General features: G+C 35.1%; 1 protein-coding gene across 1 annotated transcript in view; it reads right to left on the bottom strand.

The window, feature by feature from the left end:
• Positions 1 to 16451: 16451 nt before the first annotated feature.
• Positions 16452 to 24943, bottom strand: part of NXPH1 (neurexophilin 1) — a gene marked incomplete at both ends in the record, with an annotated part of 294612 nt that continues 286120 nt past the window's right edge. Inside the window, one exon of the mRNA XM_080700957.1 lies at positions 16452 to 17213. Within this exon, the coding sequence (XP_080557083.1) occupies positions 16452 to 17213 (762 nt within the window). The remainder of the gene's footprint in view (positions 17214 to 24943) is intronic.

Raw genomic sequence — 24943 nt, 5'->3', positions numbered from 1 at the left:
TCACAAGTAATAGCCTTTCATAAGTCAGGACCAGGCCTATGTTTGTGTTGTTTACATATCTCGTACATTAGTTTTTGGTTTGGATTTTAAATGTCCATCTAAGACTCATATGCTAAAGGCTTAGTCACCAGCTGTTGGCGCCTCTGGGAGGTGGTGGAAACTCCAGAAAGTGGGACCTAGTGGAAGAAAGCCAGATTGTGGGGCCATGCTCTTGAAGGGACCATTGCAAACCTCTGCTCTCTTTTTGCTACTTAGCTGCTATGACATGAACAAGTTTGCTCTACTACACACTCACTCTTGGACTTGATGCTCTGTCTTGCCACAGATCCCAAAACAATAGACTAAAACCTCTGAAAGTGTAAGCCAAATAATTTTCTCTTCCTTCTAAGTTCTTTATGTGAGATATTTTGACACAGTAATGGGGATCTTACTAACACCATATTTTTTATAGAATGGTTAGTGAATAAATGTATGAATGAACCCTTGACCTTCAAATATTAAGTAAAAGAAAAAGATTTCTAGTATGTATTAGAGAAGGACATTCTTCTACTCATGTCATGTTTTGTAGAGCTTTTCTAGCATTTTACTTTTTCTAGAGAAAATGGTTTTCTAGAAAAAGTAATGGTTCCTTATCCCTAAGGGAAACACATGAACTGGATTTAGAGTCAAGAATTACTATTTGACAGTAAACAATTAATTCCCTTTTGCAGATATACAAACTATCTAATCTATTCAGTAAAAGAACATATGTCTAAAACATCCATTCTATTAGTATCAGAAAATGCTTCAGTTAGTTTTTATTTTGCTTTTTATCTTTTGACCTATGTACACAAACTTTGCATTTCACTTAATAAATTAAGACCACAGTGGAAAGTCTGACAGAGTGCTTAAGCTCTACCTCTGCGATATTTTAATCTCTTCTGCCTTGAACAAGTGATTCAATGTAATATCTCAAACTCTTATCTTTTTTCGTGTGTAGTACTAGGGATGGAACCCAGGGGCATTCTACCTCCGAGCTACACCACCAGCCCTATTTTTTTCTTTATTTTGAAACAGGGTATCACTGAGTTGCAAAGGGCCTCACTAAGTAATAGCTGAGGCTGGCCATGAACCTCAAACCTCCTGTCTCGGCCTCCCAAATACTGGGATTACCAGCTTGGGACACCACACCTGACTCTTCTCTCTTTAATACTGATTTTGCTTACAACCTTGGAAGAAAGCTTTGAGAAGAAATAAAATAATAAACATGAAATAATTTTGAAAATTATAAAACAGCATTTCCCAAAACATAATCCAAATATGGTTGAATTTACTAGGTGGTCTCTGAAAGAAAAGAGAACACTCAAGTAAATTTTGAAACTTCTGTGGAATTAACAATATGTATTGAGATTTTAAATGTTTTTTGTTTTTGTTTTTGTTTGGTGGTACTGGGGTTCCTGGAAGCCCTTATACCTCCGGGCTACACTCCCAGACCTTTATTTACATTTTTATTTGGAAACAGGGTCTCCTAAGCCAGCGCGGCTGGTTTCAAACCTGCGCGATCCTCCTATCTCTGCCTCCCAAGTGCGGGGATTACAAGCGTGCGCCACCATGCCTGGCGAGATTTTAAATGTTTTAAAGAAGTTTCAGAATCAAAAGAAGGCAATATTAGATTTTTATTAGCACAGTATTTCCCCAACTAATTTGAACATGACTTTTCTTTATGTGAGAGTTTTAATGCTTAAGCATTCTGTAGAGCATAACTTGGAAGATGCTGTTGAGCACATTAAATTAATAAGTATTATAATATTGTAAAATTAGTCTTAATTTGAGACAAAGTTAAATTTCGGTGAAATTTAAACATTTGTTATTACAGGAATAATACCAAGAATAAAAAAGAGCATTTTGTAATAGTCTTAATTTGTCAAGAAGACATAATATTACACATATGTATGTATCTAATAATCAATCTTCAAAATACATGAAGCAAAAAGTAGCAGAAATGAGAAAATTAGATAAAATTAATATTAATATATTCGTATTTTAATACTCTCATTTCAGTATGAAAATGAGTATATACAACTTTTATGATTATAGAACATGTAAATATTATCAACCAACTGAACACAGTAGACATTGTAGCATTAACAAATACCCAGCTTTTCAAAGAAATATGAACAAAATTCAACCATATGCTGGACCACAAGATAAATCCTAAAAAGTCTATAGAGATTGAAATCTTGTGAAGTATATTCTCTAACCCCAAAGAGAATAATATAATAAAAAGCATATCTGAAAAATCACCACGCATTTAAAAATTAAACAAATTAAACTAAACATCCATGTGTCAAAGAAACAGCAAAGAAATCTGAAAAACATAAAATTATGCAACATAAAATCAAAACATAATAACATATTTAGGCATATACATTAACCAGATAGAATAGTGTACAAAAGTTGATCCTAATGCTATATAGGCATATGTCCAATCATTATTTTACAAAGTTGCCAAGATAATTTAATGTGGAAAATGTCTTGTAGACAAATGTTGTTGGAAAACCTGTATATTCATCTGAAAAACCTACTTCAACTTTTACCTCATATTGTAATCAAAGGCTAACTTCAAAGGTATCATAGAACCAGAGGAAATCTAATGAAGGAACAGTTCAAATAATGCTATGAATATACACAAAATTATCAACACCAGTCTTAATAATGAGGAGGAGGAGGGAACAGGATGGGTTCTGAAAAAATCACCTACTGCTGTGTGCATTTATGTTTCCATTACTCTGAACCTCATTATGATGTACAATTACAGTGTATCAATTAAAGTCTATATATATATATATATATATATATATATATATATATATATATATATATTTTTTTTTTTTATTGTACTGGGGTTCCTGGAAGCCCTTCTACCTCCGGGCTACACTCCCAGACCTATTTTTATATTTTTGAAACAGGGTCTCTTAAACCAGCGCGGCTGGCTTCAAACCTGCGCGATCCTCCTGTCTCTGCCTCCACACCTGGCTAAAGTATATATTAAAAAAAAAACCAACAACTAGAACTCTAAATTTAGAGGAAACAAAAGTGTTTTATGATACCAGAAAAGCATTAGCCATTAAAAATAATAAATTAAATGCTGCTCTTCTGAGATACAGTAAAAAAAAAAAAGGCAAAAAAAAAAGACTGGGGGAAATTATTTACAGTATATCTATCTGACAAAGATCTGGTATTCAGAATATATGCTAAAAAGAAAGAAAGAAGAGAGATAAAAAAGAAAAGAAACTCTACAACTATTTATTCATTTTTGTGGCAGTGGGGATGGAACCCAGGCGTTTTCTACCTCCAGGCTACACTCTCAGACCTATTTTATATTTTATTTGGAAACAGGGTGTCACTAAGTTGCTGAAAGCCTCATTAAAATTATTTTTAAAAGATTAAATATTGAGGCCGGGCGTGGTGGCGCACACTTGTAATCCCCGCGCTTGGGAGGCAGAGACAGAAGAATCACGCAGGTTCGAAGCCAGCCGCGTGTGCTGGCTTAGGAGACCCTGTTTCCAAAAAAAAATGTAAAAATAGGCCTGGGAGTGTAGCCCGGAGGTAGAAGGGCTTCCAGGAACCCCAGTACCACCAAAAAAAAAGATTAAATATTGAACTGATATTTAACAAAAAGGAGATAAATATCCATGAAGCATCTAAAAGATGCCCAGCAAACTACTTATTACAGTAATGATGATATGCTACAGTTTTGTTATAATGGTCTCTGATAAATAGATTGAAATGTGCGCTTAAAACAACTGAAGTTTTTTTTTTTTTTGCATGTAAGATATACCTTAATAAATTTGATTTCAAAATTTATATCACAAAAGATGTTATCATTGAGAGAGCATATCATGATCAAAGAAAATTTCTCCGTTTTGCTTTTGTCATTTGTCTTATATGGATTCCCCAGAAGCATTTCCAGAGACAAAGAAATAAATGAATAGTTTATCCTGGATGAAGGTGAGTGTAATAGGCATAATAGTGGAGTGGAGTACTGAGGAAGTAGAGTAGTGAGCCAAAGAAAGGAAGAAATCCAATACATCATGGGCTATCAAGCAAGTTACAACAGCAAAGTTTGGAGAACCAGTATACCACAACACATCAAAGTTGTGTACTTGAGATCCTTGGTTGACATTCTCCTCCAGTCATTTTGGAAATCCTATTCTTGGGTACCCACTGAGAATTCTTTCCTCGGAGCTTCTGGCCTGTTGTGAAGTAGCAACACAGACACCGGTGGACAGAGATCTTCAGGAAATGTAATGAAGTTTGAAGTTTCCTGCCAGTGTAAAGTTGAGCTAATCTGGACTGTAATGGTAGGGGGAACAGAGACATTGTGAGGGCCTACTGAAGCATTACTGAAGAGAGCACCCAACAATTCAAAGTTGATTGATGAACATTCAGAAATTTTAGGAATATAAATGTTAAAGACAACTTTGTGTTGTTTATACTTTATTTCCATGCTGATTTCAAGACCAATACGTATTTTATAACTATAAAGAAGTAAGCCAACATAACTGACCCTCGTGTTTGAAAATCAAGTTTATGCCATTGAAATATGCTGGAATGTCTTAATTTTATCAGTACATCAAAAATACAAATCAATGTAAAAAGAAGAAAACAATAGAAACAAAATTTAGAAAGCTAATTGTTTTCTGGCAGTGTTTTTTATTTGATATAAAATTACATCTTCCTCATATGTACTCATTAGCAGCTACATATATTTAGGGGAAAATATAGTATTTAATGCATTTACCTATTAAAACTATCAAACTATTATTCTGTAATAGAAAAACCCTAAGATTTTTTTTCCAGAGGTCTAAGATAATTAACATAAGTTAATATAAACATGGGAAATGAAAGAATTATATTTGCTATTGTTTTGTTTCTTACCAGTGATATGTCACCATCAATTGATGACCATAACTACTCAAACACCACATATATTTGCATTTATTAATGTTTGTTGATTATACATATTTAATATCCAAGCATAATATTTTTAATCAAAAGTCCCAGTACAGTATATTTATATGGATCAAGAGTATCAGCCAAGGCACAATGACATACCCAATTATACCAATGAATTTTTCTAGTCATATGAGTTACTTCAGCCTCCCATTTTGTAATTTTTAGCTTCTTTTCCAGTTTTCACAGTTCTTGTTGCACATTCATTCAGAGGAAATGAGTTCATGTCTAAGGATAGTACTCAAACTTTTTGAAAATGTTCTGCAAATTAACAGATAATTCTGGTGCCAATACCTGATTTTAAAACGGGCCCTAAATATGTTTCCCGATATTTCAGGATGAAGTAATAATTTAAAAGTTTAAATTATTGTTTTATTTGTCCAACATTTCAATTATAAAATTACAACTTTCTAATAATATCAAAATAATTTTTAAAATTACAAATGGTCATGTACAAAAGAAATATACTTTTTTTAAGAGTAATCCTCCATAGGTCTTTTCCTGAAATTTCAACTAATTGATAGTTTTGTCTCTACTCACTCTTTCATAATTCCTGACTCACATATAATTTCATCACTCTTAAGAAGTTTTGCTGTAGAAACACTGTTATAAATATGATAAAAAGTAGAATCAGTCTTCAATAAAATGTTATATACATACAATTTGGGAAATTTTTTGACCTCCATGAAAGCCAGCTTTGAAGTCCCTGCCCTACTAAAGAAATTATATGTACAACTGATTAAATGTGGGCTAAAATAAAGTGTGAATAAATTTGTATATTCTGTTTTTCTATTTTTCTATTGACTTTTTTCTTCCAATTTACATAGTAATAATTTTCCTCTCAATTTTTCAACAATGATTGATATGCTATATAGTATGAAAGAGCTTTTCTATATTTTTCAAATAACACCTCAAGAAAATAACTATGCAAATCTACTTATGCTTTCAAAAACATTAAAGTAATTGTCAGAATGGACCTGAAGAATATATGCAGACTTTTCAAAACATAAATTACTTTCTTTTCTATATATTCTAAAGAGAAGAATCAAAGGTATTAGTTAATAGCAATCAGAAGGTATGTGCCCACCTAAAACATTCAACTAATTTTAAAGCAAGCTTCAAAATGTTTGCTTTTATAAAGCATCTTTCTTCATTTAAGCTTTAATATAAAGTTAAATAATGCATTATTGACCTTTCTCTTTCTATTTTATATCACAACCAGTCCACTGATTTTTCTTAGGCTACATTTTGTACTATATCCAGAATCTAATGGTCTCTCAGTGCCAATGCTGCTACTACCATGTCCTAAATCTGAGACATTTCATCTTACTTATATTATTACAGTAACTTCATACTTGGCCTTCTTGCATCCACACTTCCCTTTTACAATCTATTCTCCACAGTGCAGAGTTGTCCTTTTAAAACACAATCATGGCCAGGCGTGGTGGCGCACGCTTGTAATCCCCGCATTTGGGAGGCTGAGACAGGAGGATCACACGGGTGCAAAGCCAGCCTCAGCTACTTAGTGAGGCTTTCAGCAACTTAGTGAGACCCTGTTTCCAAATAAAATATAAAAAAGGGTCTGGGAGTATAGCCCGGAGGTAGAAAGCCTCTGTGTTCCACCCCCAGTACCACCAAAAAAAAAATTATATATATATATATATATATATATATATATATATATATATATATATATATCACAATCATGTCATATAACTTATGTGCTCAAAACCCTTTGAGGCTTCCAATTGCATTCAAAGGTAAAATCCTGATTTTATTCTTAGCTCATTTTCTAAGTTTCTTTCCAGTACTCATTATGCTCTACCTCCTCTAGCCCAAGTTCACAAAGCCAGACCTTCCTTGATATTTACAATTGTGATGCCCTGTCTTCGGGAGGTCCTTGCCCTACATGACTATCTCTCTTTCTTTCTTTGAGTGTCACCACAGATAAGAAAACTCAACTTTTCAAACAACCAATAATAAAAATTAATAAACAAATGAATAAATCCCTGCTCTGTTCCCATAGCATGTATTACCACCAGATATATAATTTATTTAGTAAGTGCCATCTTCTCCCACTAGATTATAAGTTTAATGATTGCACATCAGAGATTTTGTCTAGGCTGCCCGCTGCTAGTGTCCTCACTGATGCATGCCACATGGTAATATTCACTGAATGTAACAGACAATACAAGAATATTCGGTTGGAATGTTATACACATGGTATCAGCCTCTCAACTGCTTCATTTCCTACTCCAGATATAAAAGAGACACCTCTATGGGAAACTGAAGATAGAGCACACTTACAAACCATGACTCTACTAAGAAAGCATGACTTTTTCAAATATGTAAGTAGGATCTCTCAGAGAAAATGTAGCTGAAAGATAGTAAAAATGAAAAAAAAAGAGCATTCGACTTTTAGCCTTATGAGTTAGGTTGAGTCCTATTCTCAATGTTACACATTTCCTACAGCAAGGGTTTGCAAGATTTCCTTTTAAAAAAATCCATTATTTTTAGTGTATATTTGTAAATGTAGATGAGTTCTATACTTATCTACAAACTGTAAAAATGTGACTGGAAAAAATTTGAGGAGAATGATTGAACATATGAATTGAAAGCATTATTTATTTTGTACCTACTTCCATCACACTTCCAAAATGGTATATTTAGCTCCAAATCATTATTACAGTGATGATCTTTAAGCCAACATAAAAATATGGAGTTATCCTGGATAGAAAGCATCCCAAAGGTCACAAAAAGTCTCTACATTTTAAGGTACTTTGCCCTTCAGTATAGATTTCTCTATAATAAGTGTCTCTGTTTCACAGTGTCCTTCGTCCAAAATTCTGTAAAATATATAGCAACAAATTTCATCCAATGAATGAAATATCATGTAGAAGGCTATAATTAAAAGTCACATAATTCATTGTCAAAAATATAATTTTATCTATATAAAATAACTATTATTTGGAGTCCAAATCTTATCAAATAGAGAGCCCTACAATCTCAGCCCACTGAAGTCAATTTTAATCTCTCTAGGGATTCTCTCAATCTGTTCCCAAGGTTGCATAAAACTTTCACAGGACATACATAATTCTCTGCTGTTGTCAGGAGATGACTCCTGAATCTCCTTCAATTCATCATTAGCCCATGCTGGCCTCCTCAGAGACCTACATCCCATCTGGTCTTCAGGAGCAAGGGCTGGTAGATTGTTCCTGCAGGCTCCTAGTCCAACCTCAAGTCTCTGTGGGTACACTGGCCTCTGTCAAATCCATGCCACTCTCTGCTGCAATAGAAAAAATTTCTGCTGCACTCTTAAAACTTTCTAAACCTAATTCCCCATGTCCTACTTACTTCATACAGCAATTCAACCCAGGTAAAAGGCTTGCTGCTTTCCATATTCTATTCCAGAAGCAATGACCTTAAGCTGTCAGATCCTTAAAACCTAATAGGAAAATCTCTTTCCCAGAGACACAGTACCATTAGTAATCTTATCTGCACTAGTAAATTAATTTTCTCCATAAAACATATAAGGAGCACTATGCTGAGTGGAGAAATTAACAAGGAGGAACTAGGTCTATTTGATCCTAACTTTAGATTTGATGCTGAATTTTTACCACCTGCTTTAAGGTTTCTCTTCTAGGATACATAACTCATGCTATAAAAAAACAGCAAACACCAGAAAAAATATTTAGATCAAAGCTTTTGGCTCAGCCAAAGTTTCAAAAATATATTTTCCAAGTATTTTTGTTGTTGTTGTTTTTTAAATGCTACAGTAGAGAGCTGAATGTTTACAGCCGTGGTTGCCTAAGTCAGGAATGTTCACATGGAACAAAAATGTAAAAGTATGTATGGGGGTGGGGGTAAATAGATCAAAAAGTTTCACCGAAAATAACTTCACGAGCCAAATCTGAAAAATACCTGAAACTGTTCCCCAAAATACCTTGTAAGCTAAATAAAATGAAGAATATATTAAACTCAACTAATCACCCAGTTTTTCATAATTTATATAAAGTAAGATATTATAAGTACTTTTACTGAAATACAAGTGTTATATTAATAATAAATTCTACTTTTCCTAACATTTTGGGTAAAACAATAACATGTAGAACAAGCTCATGTAACAATGGAGATGGTAGCCATGAGCATGATTGCAGCTAAAACAGTGGAGTGTATCTTGCCTTCACACCACAGTCCTCTTAATGTTGATTTTGAACATGAGTAAAACAGGAGAAAATAAGTGAAAATAATTGAGTATAGGTTACACGGTTATAGTCTGAGGACCAGGAAATAACAGAGAAAAGCATGAATCCTATTCCATTCCCTGTTTCTGTACAGAGCTGGGATTCTGAGAAACTTGAGAAAGTAAAGCAAGAAAATTATATTTTTATGTGTTTAGGAATAAGATATTGCAAACAAGAAAAATAAAACATATCAGAAGATTGAGCCATCCTTACAAATTTCCCCACCCACTCAATTTTTATGCATAAAATATATCATGTGTTGTTTTTGTTTTGGTCCTGTGAGAACACCCAATTCACAGCTGATAGCAGAAGAGAAGAAAGACATGTTATGAAATGGCATACAAAGAGTTGAATGGAACTCATGTTAAAATACTTGAATCGTTTTTTAGAGAAACTGAAATCACATTGTTGAAAGTTTCTTAAACATGCAGCAGTGTTTCTTTAAATGAGATTCCTGTGCAAGAATCTCAGGTAACTTAGAATTATATTATGGCTCTATTCATCTCTAACCTACAACTTCCATATTTATCAAGCTTCAAGACACCACTGGCCCCAAATCAAAAATGATTGCAGAAAAAGTGATTTGGGGAAAAATTGTAGCCACCACAGAAGTAGATTGGCATGGGCAATCAGAGCTGGTTTCTGTCTGAGCAGGGGTCAAGGCTGGAGGTTGGCATAGGATCCTGAGGGGATCTCAAACAAATAAAAGAAATGCCATAGAGCTAAAGAAAAATGAAGTATTCATTTGTCATATAAAATCATTTCTACGTTCACATGAAATGGGTTATTTTTGCATAGAAGATATTTTCAACACAATTTGAAATTTCAGAAAAGAGAGTAATAGGACTAGCCATTTTACAAGTCAGTCTCTAGAATCTAGAGATAGGATTTGACTCCTAAACTAAAACTTAAGAGACACACTAATTTAGGTAAATTATATCATATTTCTAAACATCAATGTGTTCTCTTTCAACAAGAATACAAAAGAGACTTCATATAAATGAGGAAAGAAACCTATAGAATAGTGGAGAAGATTAAGAAAGACAGGTGGAGAGGGGAGAAGGAGACTTGATGAAGGAAACAGTTCAAATAATGTCATGTCATATGACGATAATGCTACCAATCTTGCATTTGGGAAGGAGTGGGGACAGGTTGGGATCCAGAGGGAAAATGCACCAAGTGCTGTGATGCACATATGTTTCTTTATCTTTTAACCTCTGTGTGATGTATAATTGCAATGCACCAATAAAAGTACATTAAAAAAAAAAGAGTGCATGCCCAGCGTGGTGGCGCACACTTGTAATCCCAGCTCTTGGGAGGCTGAGACAGGAGGATTGCATGGGTTCGAAGTCAGCCTCAGCTACTTAGTGAGGCTCTCAGAAACTTAGTGAGACTGTTTCCAAATAAAGTATAAAATGGGTCTGGGAGTGTAGCCCGGAGATAGAAAGCCACTGGGTGCACCTCAGTACCACCAAAAATAAATAAATAAATAAATAAATACAGGAACATGTGGAACCTACCTAACGTAGTAGATAATTCATCCTTTAGTGTTCAGAAAATTTGAGCTATTGTCATGAACTCCCATCCCTTTCTTTTTAGGGTAAAAAAAAAAGTAATAAGAAAGGAGAGCAATTGCATTTTCCTCTTAAAAAGTTCATGAAATACTTTCAACTTGTTTAGTAGACATCACCTGACAATGTTTCTAATAAAAACTTTTAGAAAATGAAAATAAAAAATTATTTTTAATACTAAACTTGGGTTTCAGAAAAGTCACAATGTAAATTTTGTCAGGAGCAGAGACAGTAATAGTTATTTTATTTATAAAATACTTGTTTGGCAACAGAGGCAAGCTAAAAACTTCTTTTCATCATCATTATCATCATCATCATCATTTATTATTATTATTATTATTATTACTATTACTATTATTATTATTATTATTATTATTATTTTGGTGGTACTGGGCTTCCTGGAAGCCCTTCTAACTCTGGGCTACACTCCCAGACCTATTTTTACATTTTTATTTGGAAACAGGGTCTCCTAAGCCAGCACGCTGCTGGCTTCGAACCTGCGCGATCCTCCTGTATCCACCTCCCAAGCGCGGGGATTGCAAGCGTGCGCCACCACGCCCGGCTTTTCATTATTTTTTTAAATAATCATAACCACAAGGGCCAGGTTTTACGCTCATGTTGGAGGAATCTAAAGATAAGAGAATAATAATAATATCTAATTGTCCGTCTTGAAGCCTTGGCACAGAATAAAAATTAAATAAAAACAGCTTCTATCGCCAGGCATGGTGGCGCACGTTTGTAATCCCCATGCTTGGGAGGCAGAGAGAGGAGGATCGCACTGTTTCAGAGCCAGCCTTGCTGGTTTAAGAGACCCTGTTTCCAAATAAAAATTATAAAATAGGTCTGGGAGAGTAGCCCAGAGGTAGAAGGGCTTCCAGTAACCCCAGTACAACCCAAAACAAAAACAAAAACAAAAACAGCTTCTGCAGGTAGAATGTTTAATTTAGAGGTTAGAAACTGGAAAAATGGCTGGGGGGGGGGGCGGGTGGCACACATCTGTAATCCCAGTTTTTGAGAGGCTGAGACAGGAGGATCACAGTTTAAACACCAGCCTCAGCAATCTAGTGAGACCCTCAGCAACTTAGTGAGACTGTTTAAAAAAATAAAATAAAAGGTTTAAGGGTGTAGCTGTAAGGTAAAATGTGCTGGGTTCTAGCCCTAGTACTTAAACAAACAAACAGCCATACAGACAAACAAACAAACAAACAAACAAAAAATCAAAAAGAGAAAAGGGAGAGGTGATTCTTAGCCTCCAATGGCATTAGCCTCTATAGCCATCAAAAGAAAGCCCCTAATCCTTCTGCAGGTTTTCACCTAGGAACTTTAGAACCATGTTACAATCCATCAGTGATTAAAACTATATTCCTGCAAAGGTAGAATAATAAATATTAAAGTTATTTTCATCCTACTTGGGAAACGCCAGTTGTTTTGCACTACTAGTCTTATCTTGGCTCTTTCTTTAGACCTCCCTCGTAGAACAAAACTACAGCTCTTTCACTGCAAGATTCCTGTGCTTTTCAATTCTAATAAAAAGAAAAGCCAGCCAGGCCCCGTGGCTTACACTTGTAATCCCTGTACTTGGGAGGCTGAAACTGGAGGATCAGATTTCACGGCCTGCCTCAGCTAATTAGTTGCCTCCACAACTTAGTGAGTCCCCGTTTCAAAAATAAAGAATAAATCGGGCTGTGGGTGTAGCTCTGAGGTAGATTGCCCCTGCATTCAATCCCCCCACACACACACTAAAAGAAAAGCAATCATAGACTTGTTTCTTCAAACTCAGTGATATACCACAATTTTTAATTATTTTTAATTAAAAATTATTTAATTAAAAATTATTTCCTTCTATAATCAGCCACTGTAATCCTTCACTGATACACACAGGACTCCTGAGAATTGTCTGATTTAGCAATCAGTATTTCAGGGTTCAATTCAGACCATAAACTCACTATTTGTCACTTGTAAATAATAGTAATCACTTTTATGTAACATTATGTTTTGTTTTTTTTTAATTTTTGACTGCATCTATTTATTTATACTTGTTCTAAATAAGAATAAAAAAATAAGATATATAAAAGATTGAAAACTAAAGAAATAAATCTCTAAAAGTGGCACACCAGACAAATCTCTCAAAGGTTTATAAACACAGGCTATTTGCTTCAAGCTAAAACTAGGCATTCAGAGTTGATGGGGGGGTACAAATTGCTTTTCTAAAGAACTGTTTATATTGGTTAAGCTGCTTTTGACATGCAAAGAAGTAAGGGAAAAGGGGGAAAGAAAAATACTTTCTCATGTATCTCATGATTTTTTAATCTATTCTATGCAAAAATATGTCTTACAATTTACTGATAAAATGAAGGAAAATCAAGGTTCTCAGTCCAGAGTTATAAGTGTAACAAGTATCTCAGTTACTTGCAGAATAATCACTTTTGAAACTTTAGTATATACTATTCATAGTTGTGCTCCTTACACTCAAGTAGAGAAATTCTCCCAAGGGCCACAGACCCCAAAATGCTCAATTGAAACCATATTGTGATAACTGCTTTTATCATATTTAGATAAACTAGAAACATATCATTTTACTCCCATGAGGCAAGAAGCCACAATAATCATTTATTCATAGCAATTGCAGTTCAACTAAAATGGTTTTGAAAAGAAAAATAGGTGATTGACAAAGCCATGTTTGCATTGGGTGCTATTTATTTTCTCCTGAAAAGTTTTTTCTTCCGTTATATTTTTCCCTAGCCTTAGCAAAGGTATGGAATTATTTTTTTAGCTTGTAGAGAAAGCCATTTCCATAGTGCACCTTCAAGTTTATTCTTCCCAAGTAACCAATGTAATTTTTAAACATAGTTAACACTTTCTAGCCTGTTGAAGCAATAAGTTGGTGTAATGAATTTTTTAAACTGAGCCTTTGAACTTTCATGTTGCTGATCTTTTTTCACTCATTTTCTGTATATACAGGAAAAATATATTGGATACAAAGAAATTTTCTTTTGTATCAAAGTTCTGTAATATCTTTTCTGTACTATAGATAGTGTTGATGATGTAGGAGTTTGAAAAAAGTCTATACTGGCTCAGAAAAAGAGTCCTGAAAATATAGATTATTTTAAAATTGAAATCCTTCTTGGAGTTTATGTTTTTCTCTTGTCTTTTTTATCTAAAGAAAAACTACAGAAAAATTTAATTTATTGAATATTAGTTGTGTCCTGTATAACAAAAATTTAAGAGCAGTATTTCACAGGAAGTTTAGAAAGCAGAATACAGGAGTGGTGACTGAAGTGTGTTTTCATCTCACTTTGAATCTCAGATTTCAGAAGGACACACTGGACCACATAAAGAAAAATCATAGACCACTAAAAGGAGAAAAAAAATGATTTCGCCCTTCTCACTGTCATCTTTGCTAACAGTCAACTAAGTGATCATGTTGATAATTAAACTCCAGAATAACGAGATTTGTCTATGGCAAATATGTCCAGCAGCTGGAACTCATGGACCTCTCGTTGGTTTCTTTGTTGCAGAAACTCTGTTCTATCATTAGCCTCTAAGTCCATGGCAAATCCATTACTACATTGACATAAATGACTGCCTAGATATACTAAAAGACTTTGGAAGATGGACAATTAAGAGAATGATGTGTTCCATTTGCTGTTGAAGATTCTCCAAGGTCAAATCATTAAGTTCTCACTTTAGAAGTCTGTGATTTTGTTTTCTCTGCTTTCTGTATTAACATAGACTTACATATAAACATATTTGGGAGAGATGGAAATAAATTAATCTTCTTAATTTGGTTTCTTTGGTTAACTTTGGAGACTCTCTACATCCCAATCCCAAATTCATGGCTTTAAAACTGGGTTACCTTACATATTTATTTATCTGTTTATTTTGCTGGGGATATGTGCAGCAATTAATTTTTATAAGAAAGCTTAATATCCATAAATGCTGTTACAAGTACATTGATCCAGCTATAGGTAAACTGAACACTGAAGCCCTTGGTTACTCTTGCAATTTCTTCAGTTGAGTGGAGTCATAGTCGTAGAATCAGGGAACTCAGCCACCGTCTTCAGACATCTTGACTTTCTTTTAAAGAAAAAAAATTACCTTCACTTTAATCCTCCCACTAAATAGAGAGTCTGTACAGGAAAAAAGTCAACCAGTTATAATTAATTAGGAGACCTCAGGTATCTCCTTATTCTCACTGATTTTTTGCATGGATAATTTGCAAGACAATAACCAAAAATGTGTGCAATACTGTGTGCCACAGTTATTTCCCAGGTTTGGCACTGGAAGTCTTAAAACGCTTTGACTGGGCAACTAATAGCAATTTAGATGATTCTGTACAAATTTAAAGGCATGAGCTACAAAGTCATGACTATATTCCAGCATCTTCTTCTTGTCAGAAACATTTAAATCACCATCTTACACAGGGCATATTGAAACTCAACTTTAAGTGTTTTATTTTTATGTACATTTCGCTTTGTCCAGAAATAAAATATCTAAATACAGACAGTGTAATGTTGTATATGTATAGCTTTCAACAATACTTGAGCTGAATAAATGCTTTGTACAGTATGTTTGTCTTTTTAATGGAGTTCACAGCTACGTTGATAAAATGGATTCCTCATAACCTGTTTTCTTTTATAACCAATAACAAGCAGAGAGACAAGTACGATTTAATATTAATAAGCAGCTCAAATAACACTTGGTTAAACTATGTACAATACAAACCATTCATACAAATGAAGACTAGGATATTGAATTTGTTACAATATGTGTAGTAAAGATAGGACAGACACTTATAACTTACATGGTGTCTGCCAGGCATTTCCCTTCTTATATAATGATCAGAACTTGTTTTAAGCGGCCTTAGCTGGTCTCAACTTTGCAAATGTCCAATGATTGGCGATGAAAGCTGTAATCACAATGTCTGCCCACATGTAAATTCCAAAAGTTTGCTCATCTTTACTAAAAACAGGCTCCCTCCATAGGGAAAAAAAAAAAAAAAGAGCCATCTTGTATCACCTTGAATGTGCCTACTGTATGCTGGGGAAAAAAAGTTACTACACTTTATTGTGTTCATAAAAGAAAGATTACTGAGCTCTAAAGACACATTTTTTTTTCCATTTTTAACAAGCATATACTCCTACAGTAGTATTTACCAGTACAGCTACTCCAAGCAGTAGGAATGCATGAATAGGGATTATTGATTAGCATGGACTCAAGACTTTAAGAGAGATTTCCATAACAGCAAGTGTTAGAAACATTTTCTGTCTAGTTAATCCTTTCATTTGAGGATCATTTATCCTAAACCTTTATGAGTCAGACAATGAGAGCCCTCTCAATAGGAGCCGTGAGAGATGCGAGCTGAAATGTGCATGAGTGTGTGTTGGTGTGCCTCTATATGTGAGAGCATGTCTTTAAGTATGACTTTAAAACCTGCGGTGATTTACAACTATACTGAGAAATGAAGCTGACTGGGCAGAAATTACACCAGATTATTTTCCACTAGGGTATTTGCAGCCGGTTGACACGAGCAGCAATGTAGACACATTCCAGGCAACAGATGTGACCTTCTTCTTTGAGGTAACAGCCCTGTCGTATGACCTTGAATTCCTCAGGCTTCAGTCTCAGGCCCTGCTCATCCTCACCCAGAGGGGAAGTAAGGTGTGTCACTGTGGTAGTTATAGTCAGGGCACACTTTCTGTACTAGTTTATAGTCTGTACTATAAAAGGAAATGTAAATACAGATCACCTTGAAGGGCTTGGAGCAGAGCCACGACACATGACTTTGGGTCTGCTCCTGATAACAGGTTTTTGAAGGGTCATAGTTGCAGAGTGTGTTCTTGGTCGCCTTGTCGACCTTTTCGTATTCGATGCGACAGTTGAAGGACTTGGAATCTTTGGCATCAATCACCGTTTGTTGTGCCAAGTCGAATTCCACGATTTTTGTAGGGGGCACCAAGCTGACCGACACATTCCCTTGACCGGTGGAATTATGCCTGAAATAAACACTAAATGTACCATTGCCATGATCTACAATTTTCCCAGTTATCAACAGGTTTAGCTTCACTGTTTTGATGTTAGAATGAAAATCACCCCATCCAAACATTTTCTTAAACTTGCCCGTCTTAACAATGGGCCTTCTCTTGGCCCTGGGCCGAGGCTCTTGCAGGTCTGTGGAGTTCCTCAGCCAGTCCCAGAGGTCTTGCTCAGAATAAGGTTCTGGGGTGTCATATCGCAGGTCCAAATCTGTGTCATTTTCTTTGCCACGGAAAGTCTGTGATAGGAGTCGGCTGATGGACAAGTCTTTGCTGCTTTCTGTCCATATATGCTTTAGTGTGGATTTGCTACTTCCTGACTTGAGAAGATCTGACTTTCCACCATTTGTTAAATTGGCACATGTGACCTAAAAGCAGAACAGAAAGTTGGCATTTACATCTCTGCAGCTCAAAGAACACCCAACACACAGCCCAAGCCCTTTTCCCAAGGTTCAGAATTAAATAATGAATCTGATTTTTAAGTGTATTTGGTGAACATTTATTAAGATGTGGTAAAACACTACCTCTATTTTTATATAATAATAGAAGAGAGGAGGTGGAGGTGTATACAAACCACTGAACATGCCCTGGAGATCTATATAAAAACATTGACTAATGGAGGAAAAAGCATGGGTAAACCAAGAATTCAAATATAAACCAAGTTAATCTGGGCACAGTGGCGCACACTTGTAATCCCCGCACTTGGGAGGCGGAGACAGGAGGATCATGCTGGTTCGGAGCCAGCGTCAATGGCTTAACAGACCCTATTTCCACATTAAAAAAAAAAAAAGTAAAAAAATAGGTCTGGGAGTGTAGCCCGTGGGAGTGTATCTCGGAGGTAGAAGGGCTTCCAGGAACCCCAGTACCACCAAAAATAAATAAATAAATAAATAAATAAATAAATAAATAAACAAACAAACAAACCAAGTTAAAACAATTATTTATTAGCATCAAAATCCAAACACTTTTGAAAATAATTGTATAAATCATATGTCCTTTATCTACTTCAAAATTACTACATGTTGCCGGGCATGGTGGCGCACACTTGTAATCCCCGCGCTTGGGAGGCTGAGACAGGAGGATTGCACGGGTTCGAAGCCAGCCTCAGCTACTTAGTGAGGCTCTCAGCAACTTAGTGAGACCCTGTTTCCAAATAAAATATAAAAAAGGGTCTGGGAGTATAGCTCGGAGGTAGAAAGTCCCTGGGTTCCATCCCCAGTACTACCAAAAAAAAAAAAAAAAAAAAATTCTTCATGTTTTAAACTGTGTGAGCCTCAAAAATATTTCAACTTACACTCTACAATTTTTTTTTGGCAGTACTGGAGATGGAACCCAGAGGCATTCTACCTCCAAGCTACACCCTCATCCCGATTTTTTAATTTTTATTTTGAAACAGGGTCTCAATGAGTTGCAGTGGGCCTCACTAAGCGGATGAGACTGTCCTTAAACCGTGATCCTCCTGTCGCAGCCTTCCAAATGCTGGGATTACAAGCATGTGCCACCACACCAGAGTTCCTCTATGATTTTTTGATTGTCTATGCCAGTAATATTTGAAAAAAGTAGTCTTGAAAATAGACTAATATATTTAAACTGCCAAAACAATTTATTAGCAATAATCATAAGCAGTCAGAATATTATGTAAAACATATATTGCTTACATTAAGAGGTTTAAAATGTAGTCTGGAAAAAAGACATAAATTATGACATCCAATATGTCTTATACATAACTGACAATCAGAGAAGCAAGCAACACACAATCAGGTCACTTCATGTTATATTATAAAAGTTGGATTCAAAAACTGCTCTTCTACCACCACCCCCCACTTATTCCTTTGGGAGGAATTAGTTCTGCAACATAAGCGTAACCAGAGTAACCAGGATCCAGTGATCTTACTGGCTCAAAGTGAAAGCAGCCATTTCTGACCCCAACATAAAGAACTTAGGACAGGAATACAGATAGCCACCCCCCCCAAAAAAAAAACCAAAACAGCGAATACAAGTAAATCTTTTAAGATACCAACTGATCAAAGTAGAGTAAGGCTTCTGACAGGAGTCCCCAGATGCACATTAAAAAGCCAGTTTCCCCATAAACCTATATTTCCAGGTCCTGGAAAATCAGTCCTTAGAGGCTTATGTTGGACATGATCCTGACCACTACTCTGCAAACTCATGGCACTCACTAATCCCCTTCTAAACTGTTCTCAAAAGAAAAGGTCATTCATTTCCAGAGAGAATTTTAAAGTCTAGGTCATTAGGAATTAGAGCTGTATTTTGGGGACCTTCCTACAGACTTAGCTATGCAAGCTTCTTGTTATAATACATCCTGGCCCTAGAATAACCTTTTATTAGCCACTTGTGTTAGAAGGGGTCTATCCCAATCCCTGGGGAACAAGACCAGGAATTTAGGGTTAGACTCCTTAAAATCCTCTTTTAGTTCTTCCAAGTTATGCACCCTGGAGATCAAGTTATTCAATCTCCCTCTGTCTTAGTCTCCTGTCTCTGTAAAATGAAGGTAATAATGGTAGCTACCTCATTGAGCTGTCATGAGGATTTAATGAGATATGGCATATAAAACCTTTAGAATAGTGGCTGGCATGTGAGAAAGCCGTAACACATTCATCTATTACTATGACTTCCAGACTGGTATTTGAAGACAATTAGAGAAAGAAGGTCACCAAATGGTACATATGGAAATCTAGTTTAAGAGTTACTTTTCCCTGGATTGCATAAGTGCTTGGAACCCAGATGAAACCGATTTCCCCAAGATCTTAGACACAAAGGGCCTTGATTACCTAAGCTAGAACAAAGTCTCAGATATTACCATCCTGATTTTACCCAAATGCCTTGGATTAGAGGGCTGTTCACTACAAATCAACATACAGTTTCTTCTTTGCCCAAATTGTCTTGCTTTTCTTGCTTCACTGAGGCAGTGTGGTGAGTTGTGAGTGGTGTCAAACTATTCCCATCAAGAAAGAATATCAGCCAAATCTGGTCTGTTCAACCCTGCAATACTGAGTTTAAGAAATCCTGCAAATTCATATAAATGTAAAGTCAGAACATCTAAAATAAAATGAGGTTTTATTATGGGTTCACACCCTCTGATTGTACCCTAAGAAGTCAAGACTGAAACATTGGGTAGGTTCACCAAAATGCTCTCTCATCTATTCCAAGTTGCTGGCCTGTGTCCAGTTGCATGTGCTGTATGATCTCCAAGGCAACAGCAACACCTTCATGGAAAGATGCAGAGAGGATTGTGTGAGATGTTACCAAAGGAAAGACAAACACTGGCCAGTGTCAATGGAGAATCAAACCCTGAAGATGAGATGAGGCCCAGAATGAACAGGCAGATTGTGGTGGGGAGAGATCACAGACCAGCAGCAAGTAAATAGGCACTCTTCAAATTTCTAAACATGTCACCTACAAAAGCAAACAAACTCTGGTGTGGAGTCAAAGAGGCCCTGAGATTGGCCACTTCTGATCTTGAGGAGTATTTCTTTCAGTTCTAGGTACTTCTTCACTTCTATTCAACCCCAGCAATAGTACCCCTCCTCTTTCATTGGCACCACAACTGTTTCCTGCTTATGGACTCTCATTATGCCAGACATTATTTCAGAAGTTAATCACATTCAACTATTGATGATAGAAGTACACTATGGGGAAAATCTTGCTATTGTATGAAAAAAGCAATTTATAATAGTTCCATAGGTGTATTTTTCCATTATAATTACAAAACTAAAAGGAAGTTTTTCTACTAATTCCCTGAACAAAGTACACTTCAAAATATCCTATCCTTCTATAACATAGAATAGATGTAATATGAAATTAAAAGGTAACATTGGTCATTTTGGTTTGTAGGGGTCTCATGTATGTATTTTATGTTTGTTTTAATAAAATTATATTTGTTGGTTAAATATTCAACTCTGTAATTAGGTGATTATAATATTACATACATAATATCAATTATTTGTGCTAATTATATCATATTGTCCTTAACACAATCCCTATATTTATGTTTAAGTAAAAAAGAATTAATGTATATTTTCTTTTCCCATTTTTACTTGAAGTTAGATAGTTTCTCATTGTTTGGGTCACAAAAAGAATTACAGATATGCACTTGGTAGTGGCTTAGTACTTACATATTAGTTTCCACACAGGGCTGTAATGAGATGTTTCAGCAAAGCACTGGCCAAACAAAGCAGTAACAAGATTTCCCCAAAGGAGAAAAAAATGCTTAGCATATAATTAGTTAGAATCACATGGAATGTGAAAGATAAAAAGTGTAACAGTGAGGAATATGGTTTCAGGAGAAAGGATCAGTCTATTCAAAAGGATGCTACTCTGACAGGGAATTGAACCTCTGGTTTATCAGGTAGAATATAAAATTGTGTTGTTCTTAGTTATACCTTTCACAGGTGTAGTGCTTATGAGTGTGGGCTCTAGAATTAGGTTGCCTGAATCTCAAACCAGACTTTGATCCTTACCAGCTGTGTGACATGCAAAAGTTTCTTAAATTGTTCAACTTTCTGTTTTTTCTCTTCTAGAGACTAGGAGAATACTATTACCATTCTCTGTGCGGAGGACTTTTATATTCTATTTAAAGCATTAAGGGAGTACCTGTAAAATGGTGAGTGCTCAACATTACTATTAGCAATTGCTATTATCATTGGACACTTTTAGTTGTAAATCCCCCTAGGTAATACTTTAGGAAAAGGAACGCCTTGTAATAGTATTTTAAAGAAGAACACACATTTGTAAGATAATTTTTCTTTATTATAACTATAAGCATAAGGCAAACAAAAATAAATTATAGTAGGTTTTGGGGAGAGAAATGTGGAATAAATAGTGCTAAAGTTTCAGCTAAGCAAAATGAAATAAAAGTTTAGAGAACTATTGTTCAACATTGTGCCTATAGCCAACAATACTGTATTTTACACTTAGAAAATTGTTAAGTGGGTAGGTCTGATGGTCTGTATTCTCACCAAAATAAAATGCCTTTTATAGAAATACTGCATGAACATATATTAAAATCTAATAAAATATGTACTAAGATGCATTTAAAAGGGAAAAGAAAATGCATATATTTGAAAGAGCTGCTATGACAACCTAAAATGTATGTCATGTTGAATAGATAGTAAAACTTCAGTTAACATGAGATGAACACAGGTTGGGCTGCTAAACAGCTCAGATAACAAATGCAAAAAAAGATATTTCTCACATCCATATTTTTCATATTCACTGGTGTGATGTGAAAATCTTTGAGCACTGCTGATAGTCAAGAGATCTCTGAACATCTCAGATTGGCTACAGAATGCAAGCAGGTTTTAGCTGAGATCAACACTATTTTAAATATTCTCTCTTTCCTTCCCTTTCACTTAGGTTAAAAGAGGGGTAGGGTAATATCTAAAACAGATTATCACTTAAGAAAAAACATAAAGAATCCTGAGCAAAGTCCTCAGACACGTGAAATACTAACCCTGCTAATACTAAGTAGAAAAATACAGAGGAAAATGGCTCATGGTCCTTACAATCAAGGAGTTCACAATTCAATGGGAGGATCATTTAAGAAAATCACAGAGTGAGGCTACCAACACTAATGTTTAACATTCCATAAGTCAGAGTCAATGTTGAAAGACAGAAGTTTAACAGAAGAGATATCCTTAGATCTGAGAGATAAAAGAAGCTTGGAAATTCACCAGTTTGAAAATGGCCAGAGGGATTTTTTTCATATGTGAAGAATATAACTGGTGAAAAACAGTTGATAAGGGTTATGCCAAGTGTAAGAGTGGAAAATAGCTCCTACCACCTAACTAAAATTTTGTGATTTTGACAAATGTCTCCCCACCTCTTAACACTCTCTAGTTTCTAACAAAGTACCATTTTACTCTCTGTTCCTGTAAGGTTGATTTTGTACACTCTACATATAAGTAATACACTATCAGAGTAGATTTTAAGTGTTCTCCCCACACACACACACACACACACACACACAAAATATATATATATATATATATATATATATATATATATATATATGCAATATGTGTTAAGTAACTTAAACATTCCACAATGTATATATAAATCTATTAAAACATGTTGTACACCATACTAGATTGACTTTTTTTCGGTAAATTAGGGAGGGAAGGAAGGTAAAAGGAAGGAAGGAGAAATATATTTTTTCTGATGAACTCCAGAAGCCTTGCTAGTGAGGAAAAACAGAAAAACTTGGCAAATGTTGGTAAGACTCATAGAAAATAGATTAGGGCTAAATTTTGAAGGTCTTGTGAAAGCATTTAATCTTAATCAAATAGGTAAAGACAAACCATTAAATTTTGTTTTGTTTTCAAGTAGGTTGTTTTGGCTCTAAAAGAATTATTGATTTGACACCAAAAGGGCAATTGGCAGAGAGATCTTGAAGGAAGAAATGCTACATAAATAATTGTAGTATTTTTTTGAGAGAGGAGTCTAAACCATGCAGTGGCAAAGAAAGGATGAAAGAATGATTTTAATAGATATTTTAGAGATAGGATTAACTCAACATCATGGTTTACTAACTAAAGAGAAAGATGTTGACAGGTATGATGGTGTCTTCCCAGATGCGCAGGAGTCTCAAGCAGGGAGACTGCAGGTTCAAAGCCAGTCTGGACAACTTAGCAAGACCCTGTCTCAAAATAAAAGTATTTGGAAGTATAGGTCGGTGGCAGGGTGTTTGCTTAGCATGAACAAGGTTCTGTGTTTAATCCTCAAATGAGAGAAATTGGGGGGGGGATGAGTCTGATTATACCTGTGAATAATACAGCAATAAAAACACAGGTGAAAAATAAAATGAAATCTCATTAGAACATTGGGGGTTAAAATTCTAGCAAATCTGTGATGCCATCCATAAAAAGGATGGTAACAGGGTCTGAAAGTCTGGAGTAAGGAGAGAGCTGAGAATGTTGATTTTATAGTATGAGTAGATGGTAATGTGCAGGCACAGCATGTTAACCAGTAATGAGCTTATAGAAGGTAGTTATCACTTGTGAGGAGAGTGTGCAAGATGAGAAGGAAGAACAGCCAGCAGGACACACTCCCAGATGCAATCAGGAGTCACTGCTTTTCTCATTCTATCATATTGCTTTACTTCTTTTAAAATTTTATTTTTGAAACAAGTAAATATAAACATTGACATAGATGATCTTTACTTAATAAACAGCCTCACTGTAAAAGAAAATATCCGGAGCACCCTCAACTGTTGATTTTATAAACATATTAATAGTTTTTTTAAACTAAATTTGCCTAAGTTTCCTTTGCTGTCAACTTATCTGAATGAAAACAGATGTAGTGGAATCTATGGCATAAAGATAAGTACAATGGAAAAACCTAACAACTTCTTATCCCATTTCAGAAAGACAAAGCATTGTGAACCTTTCTCTTCAAACAATAATTCTTCTGTAATATTACAACTAAAACACTAAATATAATTTCCAATTAAACATGAGGCTAGGGGAAAAATGACCATTGGATGGTGGTAATTTCAACACATGGAAAATTGCCATGCTTTGACATAACTCCATTATCTATTTTAGGGACATACTTTTACACTAATTTATTTAATATGCTTTTATGATTGGTTTCTAATCATGTTAATATTCTATCTTTAAAAAGATTATTAAAAGACAGAAATAAAATAATATACCTTGGGTCCTTCCTCAATTATGCTCTGGCTTTCTGAATAGGTTCACTGCTTCCTATAAACTACCTTGAACTCAAGGTGTTCCTAGACATTTATATACCGCTTTTTATAAAAGATCAGAAGCCATGAATGGCGGTGCACATCTGTAATTTCAATTCTTGAGAGGCTGAGACAGGACAGCCTTAGCAATGTAGAGAGACTCTGAGCAACCTACAAAGATCCTATTTCAAAATGAAAAATAAAAAGTCTGGAGGTATGGCTCAGATGTGGTATCTGCTGGGTTAAAAAAATAGCAAAGAGATTACTTTAAATTTCTTCCAACCTATACATTTTATCATTGATGCTTTACTGTACAATATAAATAATATCAACACTGCTTTGAAAACTGTGTGTTAATTTCATGAATACTTAAAGTTAAACAAAAAT

This window comes from Muscardinus avellanarius (assembly GCF_963383645.1).
Source record: "Muscardinus avellanarius genome assembly, chromosome: 9".
In the NCBI taxonomy this organism is placed as follows: Eukaryota; Metazoa; Chordata; class Mammalia; order Rodentia; family Gliridae; genus Muscardinus; species Muscardinus avellanarius.
Note: the sequence above shows the minus strand (reverse complement) of the source record. Positions and strands in the feature narration are given on the sequence as shown.